General features: G+C 42.6%; 1 protein-coding gene across 3 annotated transcripts in view; it reads right to left on the bottom strand.

Moving 5' to 3' along the window:
• BROX (BRO1 domain and CAAX motif containing) overlaps positions 1-12,301 on the bottom strand; it is a 23,874-nt gene that overhangs the window by 5,901 nt on the left and 5,672 nt on the right. For all 3 annotated transcript variants that reach the window (XM_019549517.1, XM_019549516.1, XM_019549515.1), the window contains exons 3-10: positions 11,268-11,374; positions 8,035-8,131; positions 6,857-6,952; positions 5,971-6,043; positions 4,850-4,955; positions 3,991-4,080; positions 2,053-2,138; positions 811-892 (exon numbers count right to left, since the gene is read on the bottom strand). In XM_019549517.1, coding sequence (XP_019405062.1) covers positions 811-892; positions 2,053-2,138; positions 3,991-4,080; positions 4,850-4,955; positions 5,971-6,043; positions 6,857-6,952; positions 8,035-8,131; positions 11,268-11,374 — 737 coding nt within the window. The remainder of the gene's footprint in view (positions 1-810; positions 893-2,052; positions 2,139-3,990; positions 4,081-4,849; positions 4,956-5,970; positions 6,044-6,856; positions 6,953-8,034; positions 8,132-11,267; positions 11,375-12,301) is intronic.

Raw genomic sequence — 12,301 nt, 5'->3', positions numbered from 1 at the left:
CAGTCAGAAAAAAAAAAAAAAAAAAAGATACAAAGGGAGGGATTTCAGAGTAGCAAAGGGTCCCTGAGAGAGAAACCCCAGGCAGGCCACCATGGATAGAGTGTATATCACCAGCCTGTCTCACCCACCCAAACTGCGGAGGAGGGATGGGACCTTGGCCTCCGACCTCCAGGATCATGCTGGCATTTGACATTCAAGATAGAACCTCAGATTGAAGCTCATGTACTGGCTAGATGTACCTTAACTCTGTGCAGCTCTAAGATTGGAAAAATATATAGAACTGTTTGGATTATTCTTATCTGCTAGCACTGTGCATCAATAAAATTTGCCTATTATTGAAAGGAGAGGTCATGGCAAGTCTGAGGGTTTAGGTCCACCCAGAACAAGGCATCTGGGTCATAGATCCAGTGCCAACATGTCTGGCTCTGTTACAGATGGAGCCAATTTGTTTTTCATTTTTCAGCTTCTCCGTCTGCTGTGACCCTGCAATAAATGTATCCATCCTTCTTTGTAGGGACGAGCTATAGCCCTCTCCTAGGGAGATATTAAGTTGATAACAAGAGAAAAATATCTATTTCAGTAAGCACTTTTTTATATTATAGAAGTTTACAGACCATAAACATTGAGGACTAAGGATTTTTGAAAGCTCGTATACAAGCCATGTCTATTCTGATGTAATCAGTGTGTCTTTATTTGGCTCTAACACTTAAATAAATGGATAGCCTTGTAAACTGCTCTGAATTACAAAAACCACAGAGCCTTCAGGTAGGAGGAGAGATGTTCCAGGAGGGTTTTAAAAACCATACTTACATTTTTCTGATTCCTGCAGAGATCTGATGGCTTCTCCACATTTATCACTGGCCAGCAGCGTTTGACCATGATAGCAATATGCCTGATGGGAAAGAATATTTGTATTGGCATCAGTAGGCATCTTCCTGTTGTCCAACTATTTATGTTTTTTTTTTTTTCTTTTTAGATGTGGGTCATTGCATCCATTTTTTGGGTTGTCATCATTTGCACGAGTCAGCCAGCAGGATGTGGTGCAAGGAATTAATACACACAGCAGCACTTATACTGAAGAAAAAGAGCACGTCTCTTCAGCAGGGAAGGTGGGAATAAACTCAGCTCAGTTTTTGTGATTAAAGTCACGTATGAAAAATGCTGAGATTTAAATCTATGCTCAACCTTCAATTAAAATGGTTTCTCTGAATGGTTATGGCAAAGTTTAAGCAACTTTTCAGCATATTCCCATTAATCTCCCTTACCCTCATGTCTGAATAGAGTTCCTTTTGGGGCATAATGTTTATAAAGAAATATAATATTTAAATTACATCCTAAACCCAATGTGAACAGAAATGTCTTCATGAGTTAATGTACATTTCTTGTTGGTCTGAGAAATTAAACATGACAGCACTATACTTTATTCCATCATTGGTTTAGTTCATGCAATCAAAACAAAGAGTACTAATCTCACCTTGTGGCTAATAAGACAAGAAACATCTAGCTATAGGCTTAACAAGAAGAAAGTTAGGATCAAGTTAGTTTTGTACCATTTTTTAGAAAAGCTAGAATATAAGCTTTGACAAAACCAGAAGCAGAAGTTTAGTTACAGAGCTATAGGCCGTTCCATCCTTAAAGTGAGCTGCCATCAGTTAGGAAATGAAAAAAAGGTTCTAATCTTTTTTAAAATGCACCTGTTGCTAAAAGACACAGGGGTTGTGTGTGGGACCCGATATCATTAGCGGCTGTCTCATCAGGACTTCAATTCTTAATTGCATCTAAAAGCAGACCGAGATTCAGCACACAGAATGAAAGACTAATGTTATGCTCAGACTGCCTTGGCTCATTTATAGGAGCAAGGAATTTTCTCAAATTCTAGAGAGTAGGGATCCCATCTTGCTCTAAAACAATAAACATTTTAGATAGGCTATAGGAATTCGCATTATCCTCTCACACCGAGGTGACAAGGAAAAAGCAATACTTGAATCCCTTTTCTTGTCTAACTTTTAAATACTGAAACATTCATAGATTGGACACAAACAAAGTACTTACATAGGCCAGATAGAAACAGGTCTTCAGCTGTAAGTACTTCCTCCATTTACCCGTGTATGTTGCATCCAAGCTAGATAATGTCTGATCTACAATTATAGAAATCTCCAAATCATGAAAAAACCTTTAAACACAGTGCTGATCTTTGAGCAATCAACAGTATGCAAAACATAGTTAAGTTGCAGCAATTAGTCCTGTAGTTCCTACAGGAAACCACATTAACAGACATAACACTGTCTTGAACACCTATATTTCTGATTCATTAATGCAGCTGTGCACCTCTTCCCTCTGCACTGGAGGTGTCAAATATACAGTCCATGGACTGAATCCAGACAACAGAGCCTCACTACGTGGAAGATGTGGCTGCTTGGACTGCCATGGAAGTTAGAGGCCCTTTGACCCTGCTGCCCGCTGCTGTTGGTGGCAAACTTGGCTCACCACTACAGCTCCCAAATCCCTCCAGATTTCTTGCCACCTTCAGACCTGCTGCAGTGGCCACAGTGCCTCCCCCCATACCCAAGGCTGGATCTGGCCAATGAGGAATCCCTCAGTCCAGAACTATTCCAGGGCCCTAGGTAAGTCTGACACGCCTTTTCTATACACACTGATGTCTATGAAACAAAGGAATAATTTTGCTCAACAGTGGGTTGTTGGCATACCCAAAGAATCTTGCCTGTAAATGTTTATTTTACATTTTGTTCTGAGTTTTAATTTCAAGAAACATTTTATAAGCTCTACTTACGTTACAACACTAATATCTCACACAGTTAACCAATATTCTTGTCTAACTCAGAAGGTCCTCAAACCAACTTACCAAATCTAAGCAACATATATATAATCCCCAGCCTGCCTTAGACCTTATAGTACAACTAATCGCTAGGGCTGTGCAAAATTTCACCAGCTACTTCAGTTCGACACTGTTTCGACTCATTTCGAGCTCAAAACAGTGAAGTCATGGAGAAACGAAGGGCTTCGAAACAGCCTCGAAACAAAACGAGGCTAGTCAAAATGTTTCGAAAGTTTCAAAACATTTCAAAGCAGCCAGGTGATGGGAGACAGGGGAGAACCAGGGCTGCGCTCCCAGGGGCTCCACAGCCCCATGTGGCTCAGACAGGAGTGCAGCCTTGGCTCTCCCCACCTCCCACGGGCAGGCTGCAGGAAGCCGATCACAGCCTGGGCCCAGGCTCAATTCCCCTCCCCAGCACTATGATTGGGCTGGGGAAAGGAACTCAGCCCAGTGCTGGGGAGGGGAACAGAGCAAAATCGGGCTCAGTTCCCTTCCCCAGCTCCCCTGGTCCACGCAGCCACACCCAGCTTCCCTCCCTTATCTGGCAGGCAGACTGGGGAGCCACAGCCCTGAGAGGACTGGCACAGCCCCCACAGTCCTCCCAGGGTTGCGGGCCCCCAATCTGCCTGCCAGATGAGAAAGACTATTTCGAGTTTCCCCATTATAGCAAATGGGCAAAACATCAAAACAGTGTTACTGTTTTGACTAAGCGAAACAGAACAGCAATTTCGAATCTAAATGAAATTCGAAATGAAACACTGTTCCATCGAAACGGACCAGTGCCGTTTTGCACAGCCCTACTAATTACCCCTCTTGCCAAAGAGGTCTTCATGTCACCTTTCACTGACTTTAAGAAGTCAATATTGAACAATTGGAGACGTTCCCCTGACTTTCACCCCATTTTGTTCACTACTTAACACCCAGGGAACACACCCTCCCTCCCACATGACTAGGAGGCCTCTTATTATTAGACTTGTCCACTATAAGTGTTAAAGTGTGAATTAGACACCTGAACCATCAGTCGGGACTTGACTGTTTAACATACTACCAATACTGTCTATAGAGAAACTGGAGGTTGAATTGCTAATGCTGTCTTTCTATACAGCATACAAGCTACTAAGTCACTAAGGACATAAAAATTATGATTATCTTACCAGCTTTTTGGTAGAAATTGGATGTTTCATAGGCAAGAGCAGCTATTAGACCAGGATTGTGTTTCAATTCAATAGCTCGGGCAATTGTCACTAAAAATAAATAAATAAATAAAATGTAGTTGTAGGAAGTCTTATCAAGCATAATTAGGGGTTTATCTGCTAAAACTTCCAAATTCAGTTAATCTGAATACTATAAACAAGAGTACTACTGGGCTCCAGCAAGTGACAAAATATGATAAAATTTAGACATAATGAGCAGCTGTAAATCAGCACTCAATAAGGTTGGTGGCATACTCTTCCACTTACTTAGAAGTATTTGGATCTCTAGCATACTTTCTTGTTTTCAAACTATGTTAAACAATTACTGGAGAAGAGACATTTCCTTAAGAACTTTTTAAAAACGGATAAATATTTGGAATGATTTTCTGGCACCTTAAGACAGTGATGATTTCAGTTCTGGCTACAAATACCTTGGCCCCCAAAGAACTTCAGAAGAATGTTGGCTGTCACTATCCAGGAGACATCAGGAACCCCTGGAGTAGTGATTCTCAACCAAGATGCTGGGACACCTTGGGCTGCCATGAGATCTTTTGAAGGGTGCTGCAGGAAGTGCGAGGAGATAAGCCAATAAGGGCAAGCTCATGCTCCGGATACAACAAGATAAAAGGCAAGGTCAGGTTCTCGTTGCCTGGCTGTTTCCCCACCTCCAATTCCTGGCCCCTCTGCAAGGAGGTAAGCACTGCAATAAATTAGTTTTTGAAATGGAGAGGTGCCACAAATCTAAAAAGGTTGAGAGCTACTGCACTACAGAACTGCACACACAAATATTCCACTTACAAACATGCACATTTTGCAATACCTTCCTGGGCTTCAGCTTGGCACTGAATGATGTAGGAGTCTGTAAGTCGAGCTTCTAGATCTCTTCCCTTCTCTACAGGGGTGATCAGTTTGGGAATATGACTTTCCTACATAGCAGAAAATCATTTTTAGGGTTAGTTCAAATAAAGCACTTCAGTATTAAGTTTAAAGTGAGGTTTTTTCAGATTCTAAATTAGTCAGCTCCACTTATGTGCATATCACAAAAAAAGCATAATTCACAACTGCACAAAATAAAGCACAGCAAATGTTCGGCCTACTGTTTACATTATAACAAATATCAATTCTCTGTATATTGGTTAAATCAATAAACACCTTGAGCACAGGGCACAAATAACTGTAACCATGGAATGAACAGCAAACGCGGGTATGGATACATGGCACATTTGGAGCCATATCAAAAGAGCAGCTGTTGGTGCGGACAAGCTGGGAACGATACCACCACACCAAAATCGTTCCAACTTTTAACACTGTTCCAACTTTTCCACTGGTCCAGCTGTTAAAAGTTTCAACTTTTAACACATTAAAGATGGAGAGATTTTGCTTCGTTTGTATCATTCCTGGCTTGTCCATGCACAATTAGAACATTAAGGGCTGCTGTCCTTTTGAACATGCCCCTCCAAAGTATGCATGTTTATATCCTGACATTGGGTTATTCTATACTCGGTGAACAATACACTCTACATTACATTAAGATGGAATAAATGTAGAACCTTCTTTCAGTCCTAAAATTATGAGCTTGAATGGGGTATACTGTACTAAATGGGTACAATGCCTGAGTGAGGGAATCAAAGGTGATGAGGACTAACTACAAAGACACTTACGAACACAGGGACTATTGCCATTGGCTTTTCCCCCCACCCTTACAATTAAGAAGGTTCCAACCACAAAAATGACTGCTCAAGTAAGAGTAATCCTCTGTGGCATTCAAAATAATCCAATATCATTATTTACTGCACGCAGTCTACTTCTGCATAACAAAAAGGAAAGCCTTAAAAAAAATAAATAAATATTACTTGTCACATGGTGACACTACACACAGCAAGATGTAAACACCTGTCCAGAGACATTTTGCAGAACAGAATTAAAAGATATGTTCTCTACCTTTAGGTGTTTAAAAATCCCAGCTGCTATCTTCAGGCTTCTGTGAACATCTTTTGCTTCATCTTCGTTTATACTGAAAGTTAAAAAAATAATTAAATACAATTCACCTGATTAATATTTGTTTTGTACTGACCAACTCATAACCTTACAAAAACTTCTCAACCATCTTACATTGTTCAGTTAGATCAGATGTAGAAGTCGAAGAAGTTTGGATTTCATTCTTATAGTAGTTTTATTTGCTCATTATTCTTAGCGTTAGTGCCTTACCTCTACTAAGGTTATTCTTCCATAGTAATGTGTGCCTTCCATCATGAAAATAGTTTACATTTCACCAATTAATCCTGCTGTGGCTGAAGGTCAAGTTGTCTATCCAAGTACAACACAGAGGAATTTGTGCGCACACTGTAGAGGCCAAGAGCCAGAACAGTGCACTCTTGATACTAAGCATGTGAACAAAGGCTGCCTTAATTAATGTTCTCAATTAACACTTGCGGTTGCAGGATATGCAGTAGAGCAGGGCTGTTAAACATACAAGCCACAGAGCCGTGTGACCCGCCTCCAGTGACCCAAGAGAACCTGGAAATTTAGAAGTGGGGTGCATTGCCAGAATCTGTCGTATGCAGCACTGTTGGGAATGTGGTTCATGACAGGGACAAGCAACAGCTGTGTTAACTCCTATTACCCCTGATGCTGTTCACCTTGCTGCCACTGCTCAGCCTACCACCAGAGTGGGTTTGGATCTAGCTTGGAAAGAGCCTCCAGCTCTGGATCTGGCCTGGGGGCCATACCAGTCTGACAACCCTGAATTAGAGCAACCAGAACTCAAAAGTGGATGAAGTTTTTTGTCGGCACGCCATCACAACTGACAAAACCAGAAAACACTTACTCTTCTTTTCCTGCCAGTCTTGATGAGTATTTTGTGTACCAAAGAGCCACATTGAATCCCATGGAAGCTAACTCAAATACTGCATCCTGCTGGGCACTAAAGGAAAAACAAATCAATTTCATGATTTCAAATCTGTTCATACATGTTTGGCCATGTGTAGTTAGGTAATGTAACAATCACTGCATTCATCATTGGTGTTTCTAACTTTTCTGCTCCTTGAACTGTCTCAAGAAGACTTAATCATTTACTTATTCGAAGATTTAATCATTTACTTATTCCCTCCAAAAGCTCACGTGAACAAATCCCACGTTAAAAGATGAGCCCTTCACACGAGTCTTTCTGAAAGCTTAGCAAAGTTTTTATTTTAAACAGAAAAACAAAAAGTAGGAATTAAATTATAGATATGACATCTATTTTACACCATCTATTTTAATTGCCATTTCATGGAAAGCCTATGTCTGAAATAGCTAGTTAAAACCAAGGAAAAGTAACAGACTTGCCCTTGTTCATTTAGCAGATATACCACACCAAAATGCTTTCTACTGCAACCCGTTACATAATTATGACAATATGGCATATGTATATAGAAAAGTTTTCAAAGAAGATAAAATCTTATCATTTTCCTGGAATGGTCCTGCCATCATAAATTCTTCAGCTTTCTTTAGGGACTGCCAACATGTTTCCCCCACCCCCCGTGTATTTCCACAGTTTTCTATTAAAGTCTAGTTTTCTATTTATAGTTTCCAAGAGTAGGCTACAGAACAGAGGGAGAACTATTAACTTTGACCAGAAGACCTTAATGTAGATGACAAGTGTGCCACAAGAAAAGTAAGGGGATTGCGCCAGGCGGTATAAGAGCAACCACCTTGATATTTAAGTTTCTGATTTAATAGTTTAACCGTTTCAAAAAATCTGAAACAGCCCATTCTTATTGCATATGTATTCTGCATAGTTATTTCCTGTTCTGCACTATTTAAAATCTGTCCCCAACTTTAAATAGAAGAAAACTGTCAAAATACTTGGAACTCATTATATCATTTTAAAACAAATGAATCCCTTGGAAATAGTGAGTGATCACAGCGCTGTGCTACATTTGTCTACTCTACCATGTATTTTTAAAGTGATGTATCTATACTGTACAATGGCTAAAGATATTGCAAGTGTGAAAACACATGTACCTTGGGACTTGCCCTTGTAATGTGTCTGTCCACTTAAAATTCTGAATATATCGTAACTTGCTCTCTTGAGAAGAATTATCCACCGAAATGATAAAACCTGTTAAAATAAAAACATGCCACAGGCAATTTAAAAATGAGAAAACAGAAGCAATAGAATATGAGGGGAATGATGAAGAGATACAGCCAGGTGGAATAGAAAAAGACGGTCTCATTTGCATTCTTCATAAAAACCCTGTCAAACTATTAAAAAGTGTAATAAAACTGTGTGATTAATTGCAGCTATCTTTTTAATCATGATTTTAATTGCACACCTAATGACTGAAAATTAAGGGCAGAAAAACTAAAAATTATGCACATATATGCAGGTACTTTGTATGGCTGGGGGGTGGGTGTGAATTTGTAAAGTTGTGGGGGGCTGTGGATGTGTGTGTTGGGTTTGGAGTCCAGGAAAAGGGGTTCCTCACAGTAGGGTCTGGAGCTTGTGGAGGACAGACCCCTGCATGCCCTGGCAGGATGCCTAATTTGAGTGGGGGTCTCCATGAAGCTGCCCTGGGCATGCCCTCCACTTGAGCACAGTCTCAGCAGCAGTGGGCTCACCCGCTTTTGTCCCAGGAGCAGTGGCCATGGGCAGCCTGGGCTGCAGGTAGCTGCTCCGACCTGGCCTGATCTTCCTTGCTCAGCAGGTGTGGTGGGACACGGGCTCCAGGCAGCTGCAGCAGGAAAATGGCAGGAGGGTGCCCACACCCACCCACAAACCCCCTCACAACACTGATCCAGGGCCCCAAGCAGCCAACCTGGCAGCACTGGGGTTCAGGGAAGGCAGCACTGGGTTGTGGTGGGGCTGCCTGGCACACTCAGGCCCCATAGCTCAGGCTCGGGGAGGGTTGGGACCGACTAGGAGCTCTGGCATGAGCCGCTTCTGGGCCCACAGTTCCCCACGCATCCCCAGTCTGGGCCCCTGGGGAAGCGGTGGCAACAGCAGACCTGCGGCCTTGTGGAGGCAGCTGCTGCCAGTGGGCGGGGGCAGGATTAATCACAGAGCCATTTCCTGTAGCCCTAGCCCAGCATCAACGGAGCCTGAGCTGCTGCTGCCAAGTCAGGCAGAGCTAGCACTCTCCTCCTCACATATCCTGGGCTCACTGGGACCTGGTGGGTCCTGCAGCTCTGTGTGTATCCTGGCAGGCGCCTTGGTGGTGCAGGGAGGACAGTCAGTTCAGCTCAGGTTTTGTCAGCACTGGGCTGGGGCCGGGCATGCATGGGGCAGGGACTGTAGGGGGCAACCAGAGCTGTCTGTGGCCGCCTCCGCAGAGGCACAGGATCACCGTTGCCACTGCTCACTAGGGGACAGGACTGGGGATGTGCAGGGACCTGCAGGCCTGGAGGTGGCTTGTGCAAGAGCTCCCAGGCAGTCCCGACCTGCCCCTAGCCCAAACCACACGACACAAGGGTGCCATGGAACCCTGCCATGGCCCAGTGTTCCCTTACCTGAACCCCCGACACGGCCAGCCTGGCTGCTCGGGGCCCTGAATGGGGGTTGTGCCGGGTGGGGCAGGGTGGGTGTGCCTCCCTTCCCTTCATCTTCCTGCTACAGCCACCCAGAGCCTGCACCAAGGCTGCCTTGTAGCCCCTCTACACTGCTATGGCTGCTCCACTGAGCAGCCCAAAGGTGGTGATAATGGCAGTGGAGAGGAGCCAGAGTGGGGGTCCAAAACCACAAGTGTAATTAATGCATTAAAAAAGAATCTGTTAATTAGTTCTTGCATTAATTTTGCATATCAATAGTGATTAACAGCCCCATAAAAAAGCCTTTTATTCATGAACAAAAAAGGCAAGATCTACAGCAAAAAAACCCTAATCGTACCAACAGAAACTCCCTGTTCTGAATTATCAACTTGACCCTGCAAACCCTGTGCAATATAGGGGAATTTTGCAAAAGATCTGTGCTGTGCCTAGCTCTGATTCATATCTGGTGATATTAGAAATTTTGGGAGCTCTATTGTAAGTGGGATGCTTACAGTTTAAGCACTTTTTCATACAAAGCAACACAAAGCAGCTCTGATTAATATGGCACTTACAACAAGGGTTCCCAAAGTTGCTAACAATGGTTTTCACAATCATGGCAAATATTTGAAAAACTTCCTTTGTGAAGAGAAGACTTTAGGGCTTGGGTATAGAGACCCTTTGAAGACACTCTTTCCCTTCCACCTTTTCTGCAGTAACTTGGCCAGTTACCTTACTTCTGTGATTCTAAGCAGTATCAGTCGGTGGACACCTGGCTTCTTTGCAGTTGGTGTCATGGAATATGCTAATCTGTTACCAAAACCTTTTTATCCAGTATGAGTTTCATCAATATTATGTGAGCCTCTGTTATATATATTTAAAATTATATATAAAATTTCAAAACAGTATTTCAAACCAGCATAGAAAAGGGGGGGTTGGAGATAGACAAGGAAACAGAGGCTCACATAATATTGATAAAACACATACTGGATAAAAAAGGTTTTGGTAACAGATTAGCATATTCCATGACACCAACTGCAAAGAAGCCAGGTGTCCACCGACTGATACTGCTTAGAAATGCACAGCTAACATTTATTTCAAGTTAAAATCTACCTACTGCAAAGAGCTCACAGATTGTACTTGACTGACTCTTCAACAAAAGGGACACAGAGGGAAAATGCTAACTCAGAATAGGTTACTGAGATTTAAAAAAAAAAAAAAAGTTGAGGTAACATGAATAAGCCATAACATGTCACTGAATAGCTAAGATGCTGGTGATGAGCACCATATAAGCACCTCAGTAAAGATGAGCACATTACTACAACTAAACAAAACAAACTATGGTCTCACATTAGACTAGATGCAATTTATACTTTAGCTTTGGTAAATTCTCTAATTGATGGGAATCAATAATTTCTAGAAGTAATTCACTACATTGTGGTATCAAAGTGATGAAAAATTAACATCTCTCCCCATCAGAAAGTGGTGCAAAAGAGACAAAGGACTATCCGTGTCCCTTACAGTGCAAAGGTGCTGACTGAGAACCGGGAGAAGGCCAGGTGATCATTTAACAGATGGCTGGGATAGAGCAACCTAAAAGATCCTGTATTTTTTGGTGAGCAAATAATGCCTCTACGCAAGATTAGAATAATACAAATTTGTAGGAGTTTCATTAAATTACAGATTACTAACCAATGGCCTCCTGATTTATTAGTAGCCTTTCAAGGTCTTACCCTGCAAGAGTGAGAAGTATAGGTCAGTGGCATTCTTCATCATTTCTGGATTACAACTCAAATCAGTAAACAGCTCCAAGAGTCGAATTCTAGATAATCTTAAATCACTGTTAAAAAACAAACAAACAAACTTAAGAAATTCAACACAAAAGGATAGCCATAAAAAGATCATTAAAAAAACCGCCATGCACACCACTTTTCCCTTCACCTGAGAAAGCATAGGTATTAAACTGATAAAGTCCCTCCCAAAGAGAAGAATAACTATTCAGGAAAGGATTAGTTTTAACAAACCTTTCTTTTCTTAGGACTCGAGATTCATGTTGGCACAGGTATTTCTTGCTTAAAGTATATTAAGGCCCATTTGGGCCACAAGCCAAACAAAAGCTATCCATTGGGAGAAGCAGAGATGCTGCAGATGCAGCTGGAAGCTTCATGGCTCTGAAACAGCTCCTCTATTTGTATCCCCACTGTTCCCACTTCTCTCTGCTTCCACTTCCCCCTGATTTTCAACATAGCTTCCACCTGTCCAGCCCAACATGCAAGCAGACTAGATGTTTTGGGGCTGTGCAGCTTCCAGCTGTACGCATCTCACTGTCCCTTCTTCCTATCCTGCCTCACTGTCAACCCAGCTGCAGCCTGGATGCAGTTTCAGCCCATGGCAGGGCTAGGCATCTTCTAGCTGTGCCCACATTGCAGCTGGGACGTAGCTGGGGCGGGGGGGAAGCAGAGAAAAGCAGAAACAGTGCAGATGCAGTTTACAGTTGTCTTCCAGCTGTTGGCCTTGACATGGGTACATGGAAAGCCTACCCGGCACTGATGTACCACAAAAGCCAGCTGGCCCACGCAGGACCAGAGCCAAACTGTTCTGGCCCACAGCTGCTTAAAGGTTGCCAACCACTGCTCTATGCAAATGTACCATTTCATAGATTTCATAGACATTAGGGCTGGAAGGGACCTTAGAAGCTCAGAGTCCAGCCCCCCACCAAAAGGGCAGGAAGTTAGCTGGGGTCATAGGATCCCAGCAAGATAAACAT

The sequence above is a fragment of the Crocodylus porosus genome, unplaced genomic scaffold (genome assembly GCF_001723895.1).
Source record: "Crocodylus porosus isolate Cpor-Errol unplaced genomic scaffold, CroPor_comp1, whole genome shotgun sequence".
In the NCBI taxonomy this organism is placed as follows: Eukaryota; Metazoa; Chordata; order Crocodylia; family Crocodylidae; genus Crocodylus; species Crocodylus porosus.
The sequence above is the reverse complement of the archived record's forward strand: the minus strand, read 5'-3'. Positions and strand labels throughout refer to the sequence as shown.